This window comes from Anabrus simplex, chromosome 5 (genome assembly GCF_040414725.1).
Source record: "Anabrus simplex isolate iqAnaSimp1 chromosome 5, ASM4041472v1, whole genome shotgun sequence".
In the NCBI taxonomy this organism is placed as follows: Eukaryota; Metazoa; Arthropoda; class Insecta; order Orthoptera; family Tettigoniidae; genus Anabrus; species Anabrus simplex.
Window position 1 is genome coordinate 305,881,370 of NC_090269.1, and position 23,801 is coordinate 305,905,170.

The 23,801-nt window shown below is 40.1% G+C and overlaps 1 protein-coding gene across 10 annotated transcripts in view; it reads right to left on the minus strand.

Moving 5' to 3' along the window:
- ClC-c (chloride channel protein 3) overlaps window positions 1-23,801 on the minus strand; it is a 376,006-nt gene that overhangs the window by 13,507 nt on the left and 338,698 nt on the right. For all 10 annotated transcript variants that reach the window (XM_067147496.2, XM_067147494.2, XM_067147491.2 and 7 more), the window contains one exon: window positions 11,104-11,317. In XM_067147496.2, the coding sequence (XP_067003597.1) occupies window positions 11,104-11,317 (214 nt within the window). The remainder of the gene's footprint in view (window positions 1-11,103; window positions 11,318-23,801) is intronic.

Below are 23,801 nucleotides of genomic sequence, written 5' to 3' on the forward strand. Positions count from 1 at the left end.
GAGATCGGGAAGAACTATGAAAAATTGGACGTCTCCTGCTCAAATCGGGAGACTTGGCACGTCTGAGATAGGTAATTAAAAATTTAATTTTTGGCACCTTCCCCGAAACTACCATTTCGAACAGGGTGAATAAAATTCCTCATTATCCAAATTTACATACCGATTTTCATTAAAGTCTGTTCACTCATTTTCTAGTATCTCGGCACTGATATGGACTTTCAAAAAAAATTTTAAAAATGGAATTTTGTTGCTAACTAGTTGCTTTACGCTGCACCGACACAGATAGGTCTTATGGCGACAATGGGAGAGGAAAAGCCTGGCATGAAAATGGGAAACCACGGAAAACCATCTTCAGGGCTGCCGACAGTGGGGTTCGAACCCACTATCTCCCGAATACTGGATACTGGCCGCACTTAAGCGAATGCAGCTATCAGGCTTGGTTAAAAATCCAAATTCACGAATATCTCTTGTTATCATAGTCGGTACGGTAAAAATGTATAAGACATAAATGATAGGAAATTTAATAATACATAACTTTAGTTATGTAGCATGTATCGATAGGGCCAATTCTTCTTCTTTCTTCCTTTGCTACCGCTTTTTCCCACAACTGTGGGGTCGCGGGTGCGAACTGTGTCGCACATGGGGATTTGGCCCTGTTTTACGGCCGGATGCCCTTCCTGATGCCAACCCCATACGGAGGGTAGTGTGGTATGTTGTCTGAATATGATGAGGAGAGTGTTGGGTCGGACAAATATACCCAGTCCCCGAGCCAGAAGAATTAATCAGAAGTGATTAAAATCCCCGACCCGGCCAGGAATTGAACCTGCAACCCTCTCAACCGAAGGCCAGTGCACTGACCATTCAGCCAATGAGTCGGACTTATCGATAGGGCCAATAATAACAAATATTTGAGACTTAAATTTTAGGCCTTCCCCTAAACTACCATTTCACTCAGCATCAATAAAGTTATTTATGGCCTAGATGTAGCAACTTATTATATATATATGGAAAATTTCCCCTTGTTACTGTGGTCACGACCACTACATTAGTATCATGACTTCTAAATTCTGAGCAATGTACAGACAAAACTTGTATTTATATTGAGATGAATTAAAATTAGTCAGAATTGTCTCCAAATGGCTCTGAAAATCTCCAGAAAAGTCATTAGTCACTATCATTGAAATTATGTCACTAGATTACTAAAAGAGACTCCATGTCTAGCGATTAGTCTCTAGAATGGACTAGACTGATGTGAAACTGTGAACGAACACGAACACAGCACGCAAGAATGAGAGATTGACAATCAATATACAATTTTCAATAAACATCGCACATTTCACGCATTAATAAACGTCCATATTTAATTTGAAAGCGGCCAATGAGCGAAGGACTTCCGGCCACTGACGTAAAAAAAGCTGAAATGGCGGGATTTGAAAACAAATGTTTGAAGTTCACCAAAAAATAAGCTAAAATCGGGAGAAATCATTGAATAATTGGGAGGCGGGAAAAATTGTTGAAAATTAAGAGTCTCCCGCCTCAATTGGGAAAGTTAGCAGGTATGCAACAATGACAACGAAGGTGACGGTAGTGATGGCAGTGATCTGGAGGGTATCAAGCCTCTACCAATGTGTATCATGTAAGAAGAATAAGGTTTCTGATATTTGTAAATTTAATAAATTTTTCCCTGAAACCTTTTGTGTTAGCGCTGGTATGTATCATTGTAACATTTATTGGTGTATTTAAAGTGAGATTCTTTTTTGACTGACTTTTCTAACATAGTGATAATAAGAACTTCGTAGTAAATTTAACTAGCATCATTCTGTGTGATATATTTTACTGTAAATTCAATTGGTGTGTTGAAAGTGTGACTGTTGTCAGCAGATTTCATTTGTAACATATCACTGCAATGACATTAAAAGCATTTCTCGCACGTTTCTGAAAACTCACATGTTGTACAATCAGCTGTTGTTGTGGCGGCAACATTGATCTGAGTGTCAATGCAGTGTGACCAAAATTTTGCGCAGCTGTCATGTGCAACCTTACACCAGCGCATCTACAGGGGCTAACATGACAAGAATCGTATCTAGCTAGCAACTTCAGATTAAACCATCTTCTTCTTTGTGTTGTTGTTGTACCATATCCTCATCGGATGTTTGCTGGTATCAGGGCAATCTGGTTCTTGTTATCAGCAACTCGGAAAAGAGTGGGGCTACTGAGCCCTTACCATTCTCATAGATTCAGTAGCCAAGATATTCTCTTTCTTCCCCTACTTCTCCTTCCTTCAATTTTACCTTGTAAGGTAAGTTTAAGGAGTTTATATTTATCATTTTGAATGATATGGCCAAAAAACTAAAGTTTCTTCTTTTCGATGTTGTGCATAAAATCTAGCTCTTTGTTCAAGCATTGGCGTACTTCACTGTTAAGTTTTCTGTCAACCTATGATGTTCTGAGCAAGCTTCTGCAGCATCATATCTCAAAGGATTGAAGTTTTCTGGTGGTGTTCTCTGTTAAGGTCCAACACTTAGCACTATAAAGTAAGACAGAAAATACTTAACACCAAAGTAAACAGAGATGGAGATTGATCTAGTGTCCCTTTTACAGGGAAGTTTGCTCATTCTCTTGAATGCAGCCCCTGCCTGTTCAATCGGAACCTAATGTCAACAGCACTGTTCCAGCTGTGATCAAGTACGCTGTCAAAAGCATTGGACTTGCTCGAGTGATGTGCCAGTAACTGTCAAGTCATCGCCTTCTGCTATGCACTACATGCCTCTCCACTCTACATGCTTTTGAGCAAACGTGATGGTTACCGTATTTCCCGCAGGAGCGCTAGAATGATGTCATCTCACTGCGTGCATAGGATACAGGGAATCTATTGCTGAATGCTGAGTAAGTTTTAATTATCTGGTATTTCATACTGTAATAGTACTATTGTGTGTGGTTTGGTGTGAAATACTGTAGTGCTAGTAGTCTTCAAAGTGGTGTGTACAAGAATTTATCACAATTCCAGAAATAGTGAAAGGTGTCAGTACGTATAGTAGTCTATACATACAAAAAATTAAAAACATTATAATATTCATGAGCATCTACAACTGCATGTTCGCTTAAGGTTGTGATTAATTCACATGACTTATTTTAATTGAATAAAGACCTAGCAAAATAACCATGCCACCTTGTAGAATATTTTGTAATCAGGTAATACAATGCATGGGCTACTTATAAAATGAAAGCTGGCAATCATCTAATTAAAGTAAAATTTTTCATTTGTAAGTACCAGTACCGGCATATTATTTACACAATGGTATAATGCTGTGTGCCGTATTGTAAAAGCCAGAGCAGTAATAGTAGAGGTATTTCATTTCCATGTGATGCAGACCTAAGACAAATGGCTGAAAAGCCTGTCATGGGACAATTTTGTTCTAAATTTTGAATCCAGAACATTCCTTATGAGCAGTCTACATTTTGCTGAAGCAGATTAATGTCCCGGGCTAAAAATGAGGAAATTGAAATAAATGCTGTTTCTTTCATATTTAAAGATCATCCTGAGCTAAGGATATCAAAATTAACACCAGAAAGGAGCCCAAAGGGCAAAACACTGGAAAGAAGAGGAAGAGAGATGAGAATGTCGATGATGAATCAGCTCTTTACAATAACAATGCTTATGCTGGTCAACTAGCAGATAGTGCCAGTAAGTTTATTGAAGTACAGACAAGCAATTAGTAATTCAGAAAAGCCAACCCTTGCCACGTCACAAAATATTTTAGACTCGTTACTGCATGCATTTAACCTTCATTCACAGTTTAAACCTTTCCAATGCCATGGAAAAAAATCTATTTCCAAAATGTTTCCAATAAGGTGCATTTACAATATTCAAATAATCTGCTTGGACAACTCACTGACAAAAATAACCTCACGCAATGAAAAACAGCATGATTCAAAGCCTAGGAGAAATCTATGCTGGTTTCCCTGAGCAAGTACTTTATTCATTCGATTACAGTACTTATTACTATTATTTTTTTAGCTTATGGCTAGTACTGTATGCATTTTAGATGTCATGTACTTGCACGGTAAGTACCCGACGCCCTTAAAACATCGTGGCTTATCAAACTTACCTATGACAAGGGGAGAAAGTCTCTCGCTTCCGTCTGCATTACAACACTACAGTGACTATACTCCTACGATTTCTTGCCATGCACTTCTCTCGTAATTCAGAAATGCCAACCCTTGCAGTGTCACAAAATATTCTAAGACCCATTAATACATGCAGTCACCTTAATTCAATGCCATGGAAAAACTATTTCCAAAATGTAACCAACAAGGTGTATTACATTATTCAAATAATGCACTTGGACGAATGACTGCCAAACATAACCTCACACAATAAAAGAAAAAACCCACACGATTCAAAGACGAGGACAAATTATGCTGGTTCCCTTGTGCAAATGCTTCTTTTTTTTGGATTACTGTACTGTCTGCATTTTTTTAGATGCCTTTTACTTGCACGGAAAGTGCCTGATACCCTTAAAACATCATGGCTTATCGTACTTTGCTATGACAAGGAGAGGATGTCTCTCACTTCCGTGTGCATTGCAACACAGTACGATGATCCCCACCCTTGTACGATTTTCTGGCTGGTACTTCTCTCCTTTAAAACCATAAGTCCGTTTGGGCTCAGCATTAAAAAAAAAAAAGAAAAAATGCAGTTTCATTGGCATTGACAATATTGTTTGATGCGTACGAATTGATTATTTGAGCCATGGTCCGGCTCCATGGCTAAATGATTAGCGTGCTGGCCATTGGTCACAGGGGTCCCGGGTTCGATTCCCGGCGCGGTCGAGAATTTTAACCATCATTGGTTAATTTCCCTGGCACGGGGGCTGGGTGTATGTGACGTCTTCATCATTTCATCATCACGATGCGCAGGTCGCCTAAGGGTGTCAAATCAAAAGACCTGCACCTGGCGAGCCGAACATGTCCTGAGACACTCCCAGCACTAAAAGCCATACGCCAATTCATTTCACATGAGCCAAGCTTTTTTCGCCAACTGTCAGCATCGCCAGTGTTCGCGGATTCTGCTTCTTCGCACACTGCCTGTTATGTGATATTGAGGCGTTCCTTGAAATGCTGAATTCAAAAGAATTATTATTTTACTGAAACTTGGCAAATATGAAGCACACTGTACACATACCTAAGTGAGTGAAGGTACGGAAGACGTGTTGTATCATGACCCGGATAAATTTTGAATTTAAATTACCGTATTTACTCGTGTATTAGACCCTTCCTGGCTCATCGGGGCAAAGAAAATGAAAAAAAAATCTCGCATACAAGATCCCCCAACGTAATTCGTCACAGAAGAATAACGATTCCACTTCGAAGCAGGTACAAGCCTTACTGCAGGTCCGATGACATCACACAAATTTGTAAACAGTTTCGTCCGTACGACCCACGCAATGAAAACACAAATAAACTTTATATGTCCACCTATTCAATACAATAATAATGTTATATAGATGTAATTACAACATTCTAATTATATACAGTACTAGTTTTGACGCATTTTTTGATTCATCTTCAGCTGTACAAAGAAACGGAAAATAGGCAAAATTATATATAAAACTCATGATATACCTTAAATTGTGCGTAATATAAAACCCAATGAAATCTACAATAAAAACAATGACACATAATAAAAACTTATTGCACAAGTAGAAGACTTGCGAGTCAAACATATACTGAACAGTTCTCAAGTTGAATGATGTCCTTGTGGACATACAGTAGTTTCATTTTGATGTGCGGTTTACATTAATAAAACATTTTGTGTCCATTCATCAACGGTTCACAAACTGCAGTCATCTTAAAAATCGTGAATATTGCTGGATAAAATTCAGATATGACAGAATTCTTCTATGTCTAAGGCCTATGAGGTGGAAACATATAAATAGCTCCTTAAGGTGTATATAAAATCTATGTTTCTCAGTTCAAATGTGGAACCATGTTGACATGTTCTTGAATGTGTACTGGCAATTTTACTAGCAGAAACCAAACCACATCTCACACTTCCCATACTGTTTCTTTTATGGTAGTTTATATCGATGGGGTTGTACGTAGCCTTGGATGGGCCAAGGTTTATCATTAGGTTATGACGTCACGCGATGCACAAATTTTCACCCTTCTCAGGATGAAAAAGCGATTAGTTCCTCCATAACATGCACAGGCATGTATTATGCGAATAATTCAGAAATCTGGAACAAAAATGACCCTGAAAAGAAGAAAGTAATTTGAACATCAACACCATAAATTTAGCCATGGAGCCAGACCGTGGCTCAAATAATCAATTCGTACGCATCAAACAATATTGTCAATTGTGATTCTCAGTTCAAAACGGACAAAAAATGAAATTCTTACGTTAAATGAAAACACAAGTCAAAGTCATGTGGTACATCTGTGTTTTGTAATTCAGAAATGTCCCCTCCGTAGCATAGGCATACTGCAGCTCTGATGACGTACAAACAGGTGAATAGTTTCGTGTCCGACCTACGCAATTAAAGCACGCATCAGTCACGCTACATGTCGTTTCTTGTAGTTAAGAATGCCCGCCAGCATAACGGTTAGCACAGTTAGCTGCCGTTCTCAGGGGCCTGAGTTTGATTCCTGGTACGTATTGCCAGAGATTTAAGAATGGCAGGAAAGTTGACATGCATTAAAAATTGTACATGCAGCTCCCCTCCATTGGGGGCTGCACCACCTCAGGATGAAGAAATGAGTTTACTCTAGTGAAGAAATATTCACGTTGTTGCTATATAGCAGGCGAGATCATTAACAGAGTGATCGTTTAATATCTTGTAACTCGGGCCAATATAGCCTACGTAATCTATGGAGAGAAGTAGGTTTAAACACGATAAAGACAATCAGAAGGGTTTATCCAAAGAACGCTCCCAGTCACTATATATTTACAGTTGGAATTACAACTCGTACCATACGTACACTTTTTACAGCACGGCTTTTTTCAGAAGGGTTGGCTTCTGCTACACATACACCAACTGCGAATAAGAGAGACCATCTCCAGAAACTGGTTGTGAATAGATTCTCACTATTTTTAAGTTGCAAAAAGACAGGATCTCGAACACTCGCGATTGCTGTGAAGATGACGTCATTTGGAATGACGACACTCCGGTAGCAGGGAAATTAGCAGCACAAGACGACCAAGTGTAAGAGAGGGCCCGTGAGCCATAACTTTGCCATATACAAAGGCATATACATTTAAAAAAAAAAATAAAAAAAAAAAAATAAATAAATAAAATGAAAGCAATGATCAGGTTCACTATGTGGTAGGCCTACTGCTTAACTGACAGACACGAATGACTGCCACTCTGTTTTTTTGTATTAATATTGCATAATACGATACCCTTATTCTTTTCTCTACAGGGTCGAGTATGAAGCGAGAGGAACCTTCAAAGCGAGTTTTTACAACCGCATGCTTTTCCTGACATCAACCTCATCAGAGGAGTTCACGAGATGAAACTGATATGATATAAGAGTAACTAAAACTGACTATATTTACTTTACAGTATGTGTAGGCCTAAAAGTCATGTGTTCACTATTTATTATTTTTAAATTTAGAAATACTGCCTTACAACAAAAATAGCCAGTAAAACTCAGAATACAGTCGTAAGTTTATTAAAAAACTGTGTCGAATGTTAACATGTACAATTTATAGCTCTTTATACCTAGAAGGAGTGTGTTCACTACACGAAATCTGAGGTTATCGCATATTGGACACCCCCTTACATTTTTTGGCTGTAAATGTGGAAAAAGAAAAGGGTCTAATAGCGATTAAATACGGTACTCTGTAAAATACTACTTTTTTAAAACGTAAAGGCAGTTTTGAATTAAAAGTCTGAATTTCGGTAATGGGACCGACATTGTTCTTCGAATTACGAATTATACGTATTTCGAATTAAACAATTTAAATAACATACAAAACCGTACCTCAGGTTTCCAGGAACGAGAGCTTCTTCGAATTAGGCAGGATTTTGAATTCACAGATTTCGAATCATCAAGGTTCTACCGTTTTGGTTTTGTAATTTTAAGACTGGTGAATATGTGAATATGATGAGACGACTATCAAATGGAAAAGTATTTAAGTCTCAGATTCCTCAACCTACCAGTCCACACCGACTTCTATTCCTAGCCTTCAACCAGTGTCACATTCAAGTCAGGACATCACTTTTAGAAAAGAGCCATGCACAAAGGGGAAGAACAAATTAGTGGCAGCCATATAAAAAATTTATATCATATGCAGTCCAAAGAAGTAATTTAACCAGTTCCTTTCTTAACCCATTGGTGCATAATGTGGAACCAACAAATTTTGAAAAAAATGAATGTAAAACGAGCCAAGGATATATTTTCATCGGAGATCGTTACTGCTCTTCAATATCCAAACAGCCTGCCTCGTGGCACAGTCGGTTGCTCCAAATATCCTACGCAGTGGCCTCCACGATATGCACTAACCATGCATCTTAGTAGGTCTGCTATTTACCAACTGATGAGCCCAACTTAGCACACTGGGGCGAAACGCTGGCAACCGGAAATGAGTTAGCTGGAAAATTTATAATGTCCAATAAAGGACCATTTATATTGGTATTATAAATTTACTCATTTGGGACAAATATTTCAGGTTCCATATGGAAATCAATATCATCTGATAGCCAGGCAGGCATCAATTTTCAGTAATGAGACAAAGTCTCTCCTAGTGCCTTGGCACTGCCGGTGGCTCCAAGTAGCCTACACAGTGGCCTCCACGATACGAACTAGCCAGGTGTCTTGGTAGGTGTGCTATTTACCAACTGAGGAGCCCAATTTAGCACACTGGGCGAAACAATGGCAACCATGAATGAGTTAGCTGGAAAATTTATAATGTCCGATAACGGACCATTTATATTTGTAGTATAAGTGGTATATTCCGAGCTGTCAGTGGGGAGATGGCGTGGAATGACATTACTAGACAAATAAGTTTGAATGGTGCTTTTAAAAGTAGGAAAGATCACAGTATGAAGATAAATTTGGAATTAAAGAGGACAAATTGTGGCAAAAATTCGTCTATAGGAAAGGGAGTTAGGGACTGGAATAATTTACCAAGGGAGATGTTCAATAAATTTCCAATTTCTTTGAAATCATTAAAGAAAGGGCTAGGAAAACAACAAGTAGGGAATCTGCCCCCTGGGCAACTGCCCTTATTGCAAATCAGTGGTGATTGATTGATCGGTCAGAGCTTTTTCAGATTCAAAATGGCGGCAGAAGTAATTCCGATGTAATTTTCTCACAGATGCACACAGTCAAGAGTCAACTCCAATTCATTGTCTACAAGTGTAACCAGAAAATAATGTTTAATTACCCACTGGTTCAAACTAAAAAGCTTCTACTAACATTTGTTTTGGAAAGAGTGTGATCTGCAATAACAGTGCGATGAACTGTGGTGCCACTTTTGATATCCGGGCGCAAGTAAATGCAGCTTGGCTCAAGTGGAGACAAGTCACCGGAGTCCTCTGCGATAGAAAGATGCCTCACCATCTAAAGGCAAAAATTTACAAGACCATGGTACGCCCAGCAGCTATTTATGGGGCAGAATGTCATCCAATGGCAAAAAAACATGAGCAGACTCTTCATACAATGGAAATGAGGATGCTTCGATGGGCTCTTGGACTGACTTTGTGACCACATAAGAAATAAAGATGTTCGACAAAGGCTTGGCGTTGCTCCAATTGTGGAGAAAGTGAGGGAAGCGCGTCTCCACTGGTACGGTCACATAATGAGAAGGCAGGATGGCTCAGTTGCTAAAACAGCCCTCCAAGCTGATTCAGGAGGAACACGACCACGTGGAAGGCCTTTAAAGCGGTGGACTGACAATATCAAGGCCGACATGCACGACGTTGGTTTAAAACCTGAAGATGTCAGCAATAGGACGAAATGGAGGAGATGTAGCAAAGCAGCGGATCCCATAATTTGGGATAAACGCTAGTAAAGAGAGATTTTTAGCAGCCCCCATGTAAATGTTTTTATGTTTATTGCTTGGTGTTTTTCACACCTTTCAGTGCACTATTGTTATTTTATAAGCCCAGTGGAAAACTACTACATATTTGTTTCTCATGTTTTTTACACCTTTAAATCTCTATCACATTGAGAATCATTGGTGTATACTAGGTTGAAAAGCTATCAGATATACAGTGGTCTTCTTTAAGAATTTTCAATATTTTTACTGGTGTACCATCAGGTCCAGATACTGTTCTGTTTTTGCAGTTCTTGAGTGCATATTCTACTTCCTGGCAAGTTATTAATCTGTATCAAACAGAACATGGTCCCATATTATCATAGAAAAGATCACAGACTTTCCAGCTGTTCAGTTTTTCTTCATGTTAAATTATGACCTCCCTTTCTTATAGATGAGTCCGTCTGTCCTTCTGGTACGTAGCCCTGCAGCTTCTTTAACCTTTTTGTGCATGTTGAAAATGTTCTGCTTCAATTCACATTTTCCTATGTCCTTACACTGATTACATAGCTACTCAGTTTTTGCCCTTCTAATCATTTGGTAGATTTTGGACTGAGTTCTTTATACTTATCCCAGTTCGTGTCTTTTACCAGCCTGCACCGAGTTCATTAAATAAAGGATTTCGTCAAGTCATCCATGTGTTTTTTCTAACTTGCTAATATCAACCAGATAGATTTTTTTTTTTCTGGGCATTAATGGGTTAATCCAGCCTGATACTTAATAGTAATGAGTCACGGCTGTGGTAGTGCATTTTAACAAACATTATTTTTGTATTCTGCATAACATGACACCTAAGAATACTGTTAAACATCAAAAGAACGGAATAAGGAACAACGGAGAGTATGAAAATGTTTGAATCCTAAGCTGAGAACCAACAAAGTTATATTTGAAAATCAATCACCGGATGGAGCAATTACATTGCCTTAACCAGTAAATAGGTAAAATGGTAACACTCAAAATCTCTATACGATAATAATTGTACAGCCTCAGCTACCAGGTCCTAACAATGTTATTTGTTTTACGTTCCACTAACCACTTCCATGGTTGTAACTGATACATACCCATTGTGAGTGACAAGCGTTTGGCGGAGGCCCAACTTGCGGAACATGTCCACTACAGTCTCCATGGGTGTTTGATCTGTTATAGTAATTGGAGCCATATCTAGGATTTTCTTCAACTTCAAGGGAGGTGGACCTGAAGTCTGAATTGGAACTTGATTTGTAAACAGCACCAGAGACTGTCCACAGATGCCATCCAAGTTACGCCTGGCATTTGCTGAAATAAGATTTAATTGTAATAGTACAACACCGATAAATCATAAAAATTAGCAAGAACGTACAAATAATTTTAAAAAATTACACACCCTGAAGAACCCAGAAAGGACAGTATGGAACAAAACTAAGGAAAAGACCAAAAAAGTAATTAATGACAAATACAAGATCCAAGACAGAGAAAAGAGACATGAAGATATCCTAGGAAAGAAGTGTGCAGTGAAAAGAGAAAATGGCGAGTGCTTGTGGCAAGATTTTGCAAGTTGAAGAGCACCTGTATTTTACAAGCATCGGAAATAGCTGTAGCACATAGAATCAGCATCGTTCAGCCTAGGAATGTCAAAAGATTTTAACTTAAAAGTAACTGATTTTCATTGCTTCAAAATAAGTGAAAACTAAATTAATGCTTTTCCAAAATGCATACCAAGCCCTCTTATTTGACACAAAACCAATCAATCATTCTGAAAGGAAAATTTTAGTGTAATCATATGAACAGGTGGAAACACAAGACACAGATGAACTGTAAAGCTCAAAGTAGCAAGAACAATGTTGTTATGGAATAAAAAACTATGGTAGAAGTAGGATTTCCAATTTCTACAAGGAATTTATGTCTCTGTCCAGAAAGATACGTAGATGAACGCATCACTTTTATAAGATTGAATAAAAAAGAGTTTGGGAAACAAAGTTGGATTTCTCCTTCAATGCTGGCTCTCGTTGGACAGTAGGCACAGTTACCTGATGGACACAAAGAGAAGCTTTTGGGGGAGGGGGTAGAAAGGAGGAGGAACATAAAAACAAACCTTTCGTGAACTAATCTATTGGCTATGACATTCTTTGTCTTTGTGGCAGACTGCAAATGTTGCAGGAAGATATCTAATACTTACTTGGAACATTACTTTTGAAGCTCTATCATGCAACTATCGATTTAAATACTGGAAGTATTAGATTCAATGTGCATAAACATGTTACATACGATTTGGTGTATAGTACTAGAAATAAGTAATGGCCCAACTCTTGCAGTCACAAAAGTTCAAAGTCCCATAACACGTTACACAAGGCATTAATAGCTATCACATGGAAGTTTGAGTGTGAAACGTAGTAAACACCATAGGTAATTTTAATGTTATTTATAATGTTATTTACTTTACGTCTCACTAACTACTTTTACGGTTTTTGGAGACAATGACGTGCCAGAATTTTGTCCCACAGGAGTTCTTTTACATGCCAGTAAATTTACCGACACGAGGCTGATGTATTTGAGCACCTTCAAATACCACCGGACTTAGCCAGGATCGAATCTGCCAAGTTGGGATCAGAAGGCCACCGTCTCATCTGTCTGAGCTACTCAGCCCAGCACAGGTAATTTTAGTACACACTGTAAAATTATATGAAGAACATATAATACACACGTCTTGCAGTTAATATTAGGCTCAGACGAGCATATAAGAGAGGAATTCGCTAGTCTTTGTCCAACGTCTCAAGCTTCCAAAGCGTGTGGTTGCAGTTTCACAGCCATTCTTATAACAACTGATAGCCCTTCTTGTAACAGCTGATGGGGCAGTTTTAGGCCTTACCTAGCCAACGGCACAGGAGGGATTAACGTTAACAAACAATGGAAGATAAATCTGTCCTCCTTATAAAAATGAAATAAACATAAAGCATAACAAACAGGCATGTGTTCATACTATACCTGTGCGGGACGGACTATGTCATGATTTGAAATAAATTTGATATCATAGTGTTACACTAGCATACGTTTTGGGGATACAAGTTGGGAAACATTCACCACACCTGCAAAATATGAGCAGAAAACTATCAGCAGACAGGTTATTTCTAAACAATACAATAATGAACATTTTCAAACATTAAAAGCACAGCTAGGTAAGCTGCTTAGAAGGCCAGATCATAGGAAGAGACCAGTCCACTAATTGCCAAGTAGAAGACTGAGACTAAATTTCTGCTTCAAGCGAGCTGGAATGTACATCACATATTCCTATAAATTGGGAAACCAAAATCCCCAGCCAGCGAGTGAATAGTTGCAAGGGCTACAGACGGAAGAAGGAATATTTAAAATCCTGCTGAACCTCCTGGACCAATCACAAACATTATGTGACAAAGTTAGGGAAATATAGGAGCGACAACTTTAATTCTATAATACCAATATAAATGGTCCGTTATTGGACATTATAAATTTTCCAGCTAGCTCATTCTTGGTTGCCAGCGTTTCGCCCTCGTGTGCTAGGGTGGGCTCGTCAGTTGGTACCTAGCACACCTACCAATACGCTGGCTAGTGCATACCGTGGAGGCCACTGCGTAGGCTAACTGGAGCCACCGGCAGTGCCAATGCACTAAGAGACTTTGTCTCATCACTAAAAATTGATGCCTGTTTGGCCATCAGATGATATAGATGTTGATTCCCATAGGGAATCTGAAATATTTGTCCTGAATGAGCAAATTTATAATACCAATATAAATGGTCCGTTATTGGACATTATAAATTTTCCAGCTAGCTCATTCTTGGTTGCCAGCGTTTCGCAGTGGCCTCCACGGTATGCACTAGCCAGCGTATTGGTAGGTGTGCTAGGTACCAACTGACGAGCCCACCCTAGCACACGAGGGCGAAACGCTGGCAACCAAGAATGAGCTAGCTGGAAAATTTATAATGTCCAATAACGGACCATTTATATTGGTATTATAAATTTGCTCATTCAGGACAAATATTTCAGATTCCCTATGGGAATCAACATCTATATCAGCTTTAATTCTGCAAATATGTGATACGGTTAACTTCCCCATTGATAATAAATGAATTATTCTGATCGCAGGACTTCTACTGTGAGAATTGTAGAAGATCATCGCCATAAAATATTGCAATAATTTTAATCTAAGGTATGAATTTCTAAGAATAACGCCAAGTTAGCCTGTGATTGGCTAGAAGCGCCTGACACCGGTGATGAAGCCATAAAGCTCGCAAAATCGGGAGGAGATACATTCAATCATATCTTTTGATTCCATGATCGATTTTTGATAAAACTGTAACAGGGGAGTTAAGATTACCAGCCCGTTCAGTGATGCAAATTTTGATCTAGTTCGGCCTACAAATAGCCAATTTAAGAAAATCACCACTCACCTCCTCTAATGATCTCGGATGAATCGAAAGAAGAAGGCAGGAATAGTAAAAATTAAGGCCTCTAGCCGAATGTCAACACTTCTTTAACACTCAGCTGCGGGGTGAACCTTTGCTTGCTGAGTCACGGACAGCACACTTCTTGACAGTCAGCCACAGGACAAATTTATGCCCGTGAGCAAATAGTTCTTCACCGCGCTTAAGTAAGCTACGCTAACCAGCCCGAGTATTTCCTATAGTATTATTCCGAGTAACTTGGAACAATGTGATGTTGAAGTTATCATCCTGTACGGAGTGATTAAAATCAAGCATAAATTACTGGTGTACATGTACTACTGATAAAGAGAGGATTGTTTAGCCTGCATTTGAGTATCAGTAGACAGTAAATAAATATGCGCAGGGATGTTCCTAGCATTTGTTTAGGAAAAAGACTGCTTGAAGTCCCTGTGATGGTGATCTAGCCATTATACTTAGGTGAGGCCCAGTCATTATTAGAGGAATCCCTGGTCAGCACGAAGGGCACAAATTCTACCACAAACACAACATTCTTGGGAGTGCCGTAGTCAGTTTGTGGAGGGTGTGTCATGCTGTATATGCGATAATTAGACTATATTATCGCTACTTCCTGTGCAAGAAGGGACAAAGAGTATGCAGTGAATAAGTTATGTGCTTCAGGCATCACTATGTCAGAAAATCTTTAAAATATTGTTATTATTTGTGTTAGGTTAAAATGTGTACAGCAAATGTGTGTCTTGGATTAATTCATCAGCCTGCAACGCATATCAACACCATGGCTTATGAACACGGAGTAGGGTCTAGGCTCCTCATCCGTCTGGCATGCTGAAGAGAGAGATGAGTACCACAGTTTTATAATTCTGTAGACTTGCTATTTATTTACCAGGGGGGAAAATTTAGTAATAATGGTAACTTGATGGAAGCATATGGGCCTCTTCCCGGTCCCATAATTTAAGCTTAGTTAAGACGGAGGGATGTATTTAAATGTAAAACATGGGTTAATAGCTTTAAGTAAAGTTTGTTCTTGTATATAATGTAATTTGGGATTTACTATTTGCTTACTTGTTTTGTTTGGGGGAGAGTCATGCCCCCCGTGCAAATATTTCGTGTTAGACTCAGCTGTGCGCTGATTTGTTTGTCATACTTGCACAACCACTTTAATCAGGGTTTGCTTGTTTTTCTTATGGGTAAAAATAAGGCATGTCGTTACATTAAGTCCAGAGATATGAGACTCCCAGTGAAGTTTAGTGTGTGTTATATGTGTGGAAGGTCTGTTAACAGATATATCTGATGTGCCGAGATTTTGCCAGTGGTTATCGATGGAGCAACTTGTCGGGATTTAAATATGACATTTAATTCCGGCATTGTTCAGTCCCAAGTCTGGAATGAGAAAGGAGGAGGGTTGGCTGGCACCCAGCTGTAAAACTGCTAACGCCGAGTGTTGGGCGGCAGTAAATAACCTGACTCCCTAAAGGGGCTAACGGCTTTGGGCGGATGAGCTCCCTTACGTGGGGAAATGACACTGGAATCCATCACTTGAAGACCCAACGACAAACAAGCAGAGGAGGAACCTCTCACCTCGGTTCCCAACGGTTGTGGAGACAATTGAGGCCATGCCAGACGGACTGGCTGTGAAGGCGAACTGGAGTCTGCGGCAGTCCGTTGCAATCTCGGTGCCTAACCCTGTATGTCTCATCTTATATGTGCCGCAGGATATAGCTTCGAGACCATAGTGTGAGGGTCACTTCCTGGCAAATTGGGATCTTACTTGAAGAAATCCACGCCAGTGGCATTTTTCCTGCTACTTTCTTCACTTCGATCAAGTCCAACGGTGATGGGGCAAGGATGGCGGAGGCAAGATTAATGACGATGATGTTTGTTGTTTAAACGGGCCTAACAGCTAAGGTCATCGGCTCAGGAGGCAGGTTTAGGGTAAACTGGGAGCCTCTAGTCCGGACCTGCACATTGGCAGCAGATGTGTGATGGTCGTCTTCATGAGACCCGGTGGCTACTCAAGAATTTGGTCCTGCGGCTGTGTCTGGGCAGGCCTATTTAGGACAACCACTGCCCACCCCAAATGGAGAAGGCCCTAGAAAATGTGGGCTAAACATTGGAAGTCACCCTTTCGCCTGGCTGGGCAGCCGCACCCGGATATCCCCACATGCGGTCGAAATATGGCAGATGAATGTAAAATTATAATTGGATCCTGGAATGAGAGAGAACATTGCTTGATAATGAGAACAGTGACAGACCAGAGAGAAGAACACCTCTCATCACTCATGAGCTTGCTAGACTAAACATAGATCACAATGTTAAAGTTTTGGGTAAAAGTTCCACCTTTTCAATACAAGCAGTTCACAGTTGATGAAAATGAAAATGAAAAAGTGGAACTTGTACCCAAAATTTTAACATTGTGATCTCAGTTCAATACGGAACATAATGAAGTTTTTAACTTTAAATAAACACAGATGTCACAGCACTGAGCAAAACTAGACTATCAGATGAAGGGAAGATCGTTGAGTCTGGATCAGGCTATACCATCTTTTGGAAAGGGAAGGAGGATGGAGAGAACTGTATTCATGGGGTTGGATTTGCAGTTAGGACAAAACTGGTAAATGATCATCAGCTCACAGCCATTGCATTCAGTTAATGGCTCATGTCACTCCACATACCACTCTCCGAAGGTAGGATCATCAGACTGATCTCTGCAAATGCCCCCACCCTGAAAGCCGATGAAGAAACTAAGAACCATTTCTACCACCAGCTGAGCTCCATCATCACCAAGATAGCACTATTGGACAAGCTTCTACTGCTTGAAGAATTCAATGCCAGAGCGCGAAGGGATAATCGGTTGTGGGGAAGCCTAATGGGCAAATACTGTATTGGTAATTGCAATGCCAATGGTCTGCTACTTTTCGGCCTGTCTGCAGAACATGAGCTGTTCATCACTAACTCTCAGTTTTGCCTACCTAACCATTACAAGACCACATGGATGCACGCATGATCTAAGCACTGGCACATCCTCGACTACGCCATCACCCGACAGTGCGACAAGAGAGATGTTCTCGTCACTAAGACTGTGAGGAGTATTGATGATTGTTGGACAGATCACAAACTTCTGATCTGTCGACTCAGAACATCCTTCCATCGGAAACCAACTGTGCATCACCGAAGCAAGCCCTGATGCAAGTTTGCCCCTTTCACACTCTCAGATAAATCCACATTGTCAGACTTCCAAAATGTGATCATGAACCGATTGGCAAGCAATCTAGTATGCACAAAAGATGTGGAGTAAGAATGGTTAACAATCCAAAGGACTATCATTGAGTCAGCTGAGGCAATCATCGGCTACGAGAAAAGGAAGAGGCAAGACTGGTTCGAGGACAACAATGAAGAAATTATGAGCCTTATCAGTGTCAAATGGGAAGCCCACCTATCCTTTCTTCAAGATCCATCATCGAGTGTGAAGAAAGCTGTATTTCAAGATCTGAAACAGAAATGTCAGGCTCAAATAAAAGAAATGAAGAACAACTCGTGGCAGGAGAAGGCTCTTCAACTCCAAAAACTATCTGATGCCAGAGACCTGCGGAACTTCTATGCGGGAATAAAAGAGATCTATGGTCCATCTCGCTCTTCAATTGGAACTCTGTAAGCAGTTGATGGTGCTAACACCATTACCGATGGTAGAGACATCCTGGAGCGCTGGAAGGAACACTTATCCACTCTTAAACCAAAGCTCCACTGCTGCCAATGACTTTCTACGGGATGTGGCACACCCCCCCCCCCCCCCCCCCCTCAACCATAGATGGTGATGCCACCAACTTACGAAGAATTCTATGTGGCACTTGAAAGGCTGCAACGAAGGAAACCACTTGGACCAGACAACATCCCTCTGGAACTAATTCAACGTGGAGGCTTACCCCTGAAAACAAGGTTCTTTACCCTCATCCTCTCAATTTGGGAAACCCAAAAAGTACCCGACGATCTCAAAAATGCCAATATCATTACTATTTTCAAGAAAGGTGACCGTAGTGTACGTGACAACTATCGTGGCATTTCTCTGTAATCCACTGTAGGTAAACTTCTCGCAAGGATCCTGCTTAGCCACCTGCAAGTCATCTCCGAGAGGACTCTACCAGAGTCTCAACGTGGTTTCCAAGCCTCCAGAGGTACTGTTGACGTGATTTTTGTGCAAGGCAATTGCAAGAGAAATGCAGAGAACAACAGAAGCCTCTCTATTTTGTATTTTATTACCCAGAAAAGGCCTTCGATAGACAGTGTTCCATGACTCGCCATGTGAGCAGTTCCGAGACGCTTTGGCTGTCCTGAACGTTTTGTGGGCCTGGTGCAAGCATTTTCATGATGACATGACAGGACAGATTCTCCATCAAAACAACTTCTCTGAACCATTCTCAATCACACATGGATTGAAGCAGCGTCGCGTACTTGCTCCAACTCTGTTTGCCTTGTATCTCGCGGCCATGCTTTACGAAACAACAGACAACCCTGGCGCAGAGATTAAATACCACTTTGATGGTGGCCTCTTCAACCTGTCCAGACTTCACTCGTGAAGACATACCAGTGTTACTAGACTAACTGAAATGCAGTATGCTGATGATACTGCATCACTGGCTCTTACACCTGAGGAACTGCAACAGTCAGTCAACAGTTTCAAGGATGCATATGACCTTTTTGGCCTCACCATCAACGCCAAAAAAACCAAGGTACTTGCTCAGCCTGCACCAGGGACTAACATTCCAGAATTTAACAGTATCATCTCAAACATTAAACTAGAACAAGGACACCACTTCACGTACCTTGGGCGTATCTTGTCAAAGAGGTGTACTTCAGAACAGGACATGGAAAACGGGCTTCGTGCTGCCCACGTGGCCTTTGGCTGACTATCACATAGAGTCTTAAGGAATAAAAACCTTACAATTTGCACAAAACTAATCGCGTACCAGGCTGTAGTCAGCTCTACACTTCTCTATGGCTGTGAAACGTGAACCTTATACCGCTGTGACATCAAAAAGCTGGAGCACTTTCACCAGCAAAAACTACGATCCATCATGAACATCAAATGGGAAAACTACACCTCTAATGTTGAAATTCTCGAGAAAGCACGTGTTAAGAATGTAGCAGCATGGCCGTTGGCCATCGCCTCAGATGGGCAGGACCTGTGCACCGTATGAATGACACCAGACTACCGCGCCAGATCCGCTATGGTGAACTTCCGGTTCAAGACCACGGGGTGCCCCCTGAGACGTTTCAAAGACCAACTGAAACAAACCTTAAAGATGGCAGAAATAAACCCACAAACCTGGGAAACACTTGCAAAGGACCGTTTACTTTGGCGGCAAAGTGTCTGTACCTCAGAACACTTCAAACAACAATGCTGCAGACATGAAGATATTAAGCATCAGGACCGCAAACTTCACCAAACCCAGCCAAGATCTCCCCCGTCTTTCAGCTGCGCAATGTGTGGAGGTTATGTTATATGCAAGAATTGGCCTGTATAGTCACTGGAAGTTTAAACACAAACTGCTGTGAACTGAAGTGAGCTATTAGCCAGAAAATCTGTGAACTCGGAAAGTAGTAACTGCCAACGACGAAATATGACATTTAAATGTAAACCGCGTTAAAGCTTGACTCTTAGATGGATAAAGGTAAGATGACTAGGAGTTACTACTGGTATGCTAAATTCTTGGACTGGTTTCCAAATTGTGTGAATTAAAATCTGTGTTAATTAATGTATTCTAAATAGTGACCTAAAATTTTATTGTTAAACTCTGATTTCGGAACATGAGATAATCAGTATTCACGATCATTGAAGTTTATGAAGAAATAACATCACACCAGGAGGTCAGTAATGGAAAATTAAATTAGGAAAACAAGGGTTAAAGGGGTCAATTGGAAAATGCAATTGACAAAGATGTAGATCATACTGTGTCACTGAGAGAATATAATCAGTCTCGAACATATGAATAGTTAACTGAGGAAATAATAATAATAATTAAGGCTCGGATCGATATGCTCGATAAAATCTCCAGATATGCTCGAAAACCATGTGTTATATGCTCGATTGATATGCTCGAAAAACCCATTATATGCTCCATAGATATGCTCGGAAAAAACCATTATATGCAGTTAAATATGCAGAATATGCTCGAAAAACACTGTTAAAAACTATAGAAAGGGAAAGTGAAATGAAAAAACAATAACATAACTTTATATACAAGCTTTATTTTTTAATTGTATGTATGATACACTGCGATATACTCGCATTCAAGTTTCAAGTATATATATGAGAAGTTTTCTTATAAAAGTTACAGTTTAAAAGTTCATTCACAAGATGTTCAGAATTAGGCGAGTCAATGAAGTAGATCTGCACTGCTCTGTACAACAAGAATTTTTTCTATGTTTTCAGTTTTGAATGATTTTCTTAAATCAGTCAATAAAAGTTTCAATGATGAGAACGATCTCTCGACGTCAACTGACATGAGAGGTAAATACTTGAATGATGCTGCTTTTTGTGCAGAGTAGTTCGGAAAATCCTCTGACGGTTCAAACTCGCTACGCAGCATCCTCTCCTAGTCCAACGCTGCACTCCAACCAGGATTTCGAGCCAGCACAAACTCCAATTTTTGTTTCACGGTTTTCCGAGTCTCTCCAGGCCACGAGTCGGCTTCTTGGACGACTCCTTGTATTGTATACTTTTAGGTTAAGTCAATATTCCACCTTTACAATACCATAAGTTTATTGTCTACTTATTTAAACAACATTATTAACTATGACGGGACATGTTTCGTCTAACTTGTAGACATCATCAGCCGTAAGATATTTAAGAAAAAGCACACAAAAGACAAGGACAGAACAACACATTAAAATAAATCGGGTTGCCGAACACGTCAACCAAAATAGCGAGTATGTTCCAGATTGTTCCAAGTACAAACATTCAAAAGCTGTTGATGAACAAAATTAAAATCATACACATGAGACAATACAGTAAAGCTTGTTGTTAAAGTTCTTCTTGAAGGTGCCGTTGACATACAGCATTCAGGTGCGTCGGCAAAAGCTGATAATGAAGTGCATAATGTTATTTGTAGCAGAAAAAAGACGATCAACGAGCATGTGTAGGGAATCCAGTGAGAAGATTTAAAGAACGTCATATTGGTGCAATGTTCACATTTCTTATTAAAACAGGTGGAATATCAGATCGTATGACGTACGTAAAAATACAGTGGACAGCCCTAGAATGAGAATAAAAACGAAAGAATGAAAAAAGGAAGATTGTGGCACATCTGATTACTTGTGTTCTCGCTTCTCAAAGAGTAATTAGCTTAGCATATTTTTTTTTTTTTGTGACTGAGGATGAACTATGGAGGATGTCAAGAGTTGTACTCACACGTGGAGAAAATAACTGATGTGATGCGAAAAAGGAGGATTACTTTTTATGGACACATGGCCCGAATGAATTCAACACGGTTAACCAACCGCATTTTCACTTTCCTCCAAGAGAAAAAAGGCAAAGGGGGCATGCTTCAATGAGGTACAGAAAGATCTGCAGGAGATTGGGATCTCATTTGAAGATATCCAGGAGCATGTCCCACTTAAGAAAAAACTCCAAGAACATCAGAGTTTCCTACCAAAGCCGAAGATGAAAACTGGAAAGGCATGGACGGAAGAACGAAAGGAGCAACACCGTAAACGAATGAAGGAGTACTGGACCAACATTAAAGCTCAAGGGAAACAGTTGAAATGACGTGGTCCTTAGTTGGCCGAAACGAAACAAGAAGAAGAAGAACAACAACAACAATAATAATAATAATAATAATGGTTGCCACATGTCAGGATTGTATGAGGTTGCAGACACCCTCCAAGGATTTTGTGTGTGGAAAGTAACTGTGTAAACAATTAAAAAAGGCCCATTCAGTCAAGCTGATCCTGGCATGCTGATACATCTGAATGGTTAGGCTAGGATTCCTCCGTAGAGTACCCTCTCATTAACGACAGCATTTTTTGGGTAGGTTTCCAGGCTGATTTATGTGTGAATAGCTCTGGGGGTATCTCATCTTGAAAGACGAGCAGGCAATTTCAAATCATCTTTGTGTTCACGCCCACGGCTTCAAAAGTGTTATGGTTTCGACCCATATTGGTCGATTGTTCGAGTGATACAGGTCTGCATGTTGCAGTTTAAGAGTTGCTGTTTGATTCCATATGGATACTGTTCCAGCCATCAGAATGGAATAATGGAGACTGTATGATTGATGTGCTTATTTCAGATTTTAAAGTGTATGGTAATTATCAACAACAACAACAATAATAATAATAATAATAATAATAATAATAATAATAATAATAATAATAATAATAATAATAATAATAACAATACTAATAATGATAATAATTGTTCAAGTCATCAAACCTTGCTTTGAGTTAAATTTATAAATTGTTCCTTTGAGCTATTTTAAGGAAACAGTTACATTATCTTTTTATTGCAGATAATCCTGCACATGGTAATCAATTGTTTCTTTTCCTAGTCCTACGAGGTGCATTCAAGTTCTAAGGCCTCCGATTTTTTTTCTAACTAACTACTCACCCGAAAACGATGAAACTGGCGTTACTTCTCGACGTAATCATCCTGCAGACGTACTCATTTTTCACAACGTCGACGCCATGATTCCATGGCAGCGGCGAAGGCTTCTTTAGGAGTATGTTTTGACCACTGGAAAATCGCTGAGGCAATAGCAGCACGGCTGGTGAATGTGCGGCCACGGAGAGTGTCTTTCATTGTTGGAAAAAGCCAAACGTCACTAGGAGCCAGGTCAGGTGAGTAGGGAGCATGAGGGATTACTTCAAAGTTGTTTTCACGAAGAAACGTTTGCGTAACGTTAGCTCGATGTGCGGGTGCGTTGTCTTGGTGAAACAGCACACGCGCAGCCTTTCCCGGACGTTCTTGTTGCAGTGCAGGAAGGAACTTGTTCTTCAAAACATTTTCATACGATGCACCTGTTACCGTAGTGCCCTTTGGAACGCAATGGGTAAGAATTACGCCCTCGCTGTCCCAGAACATGGACACCATTTTTTCAGCACTGGCAGTTACCCGAAATTTTTTTGGTGGCGGTGAATCTGTGTGCTTCCATTGAGCTGACTGGCGCTTTGTTTCTGGATTGAAAAATGGCATCCACGTCTCATCCATTGTCACAATCGACGAAAAGAAAGTCCCATTCATGCTGTCGTTGCGCGTCAACAATGCTTGGCAACATGCCACACGGGCAGCCTTGTGGTCGTCCGTCAGCATTCGTGGCACCCACCTGGATGACACTTTTCGCATTTTTAGGTCGTC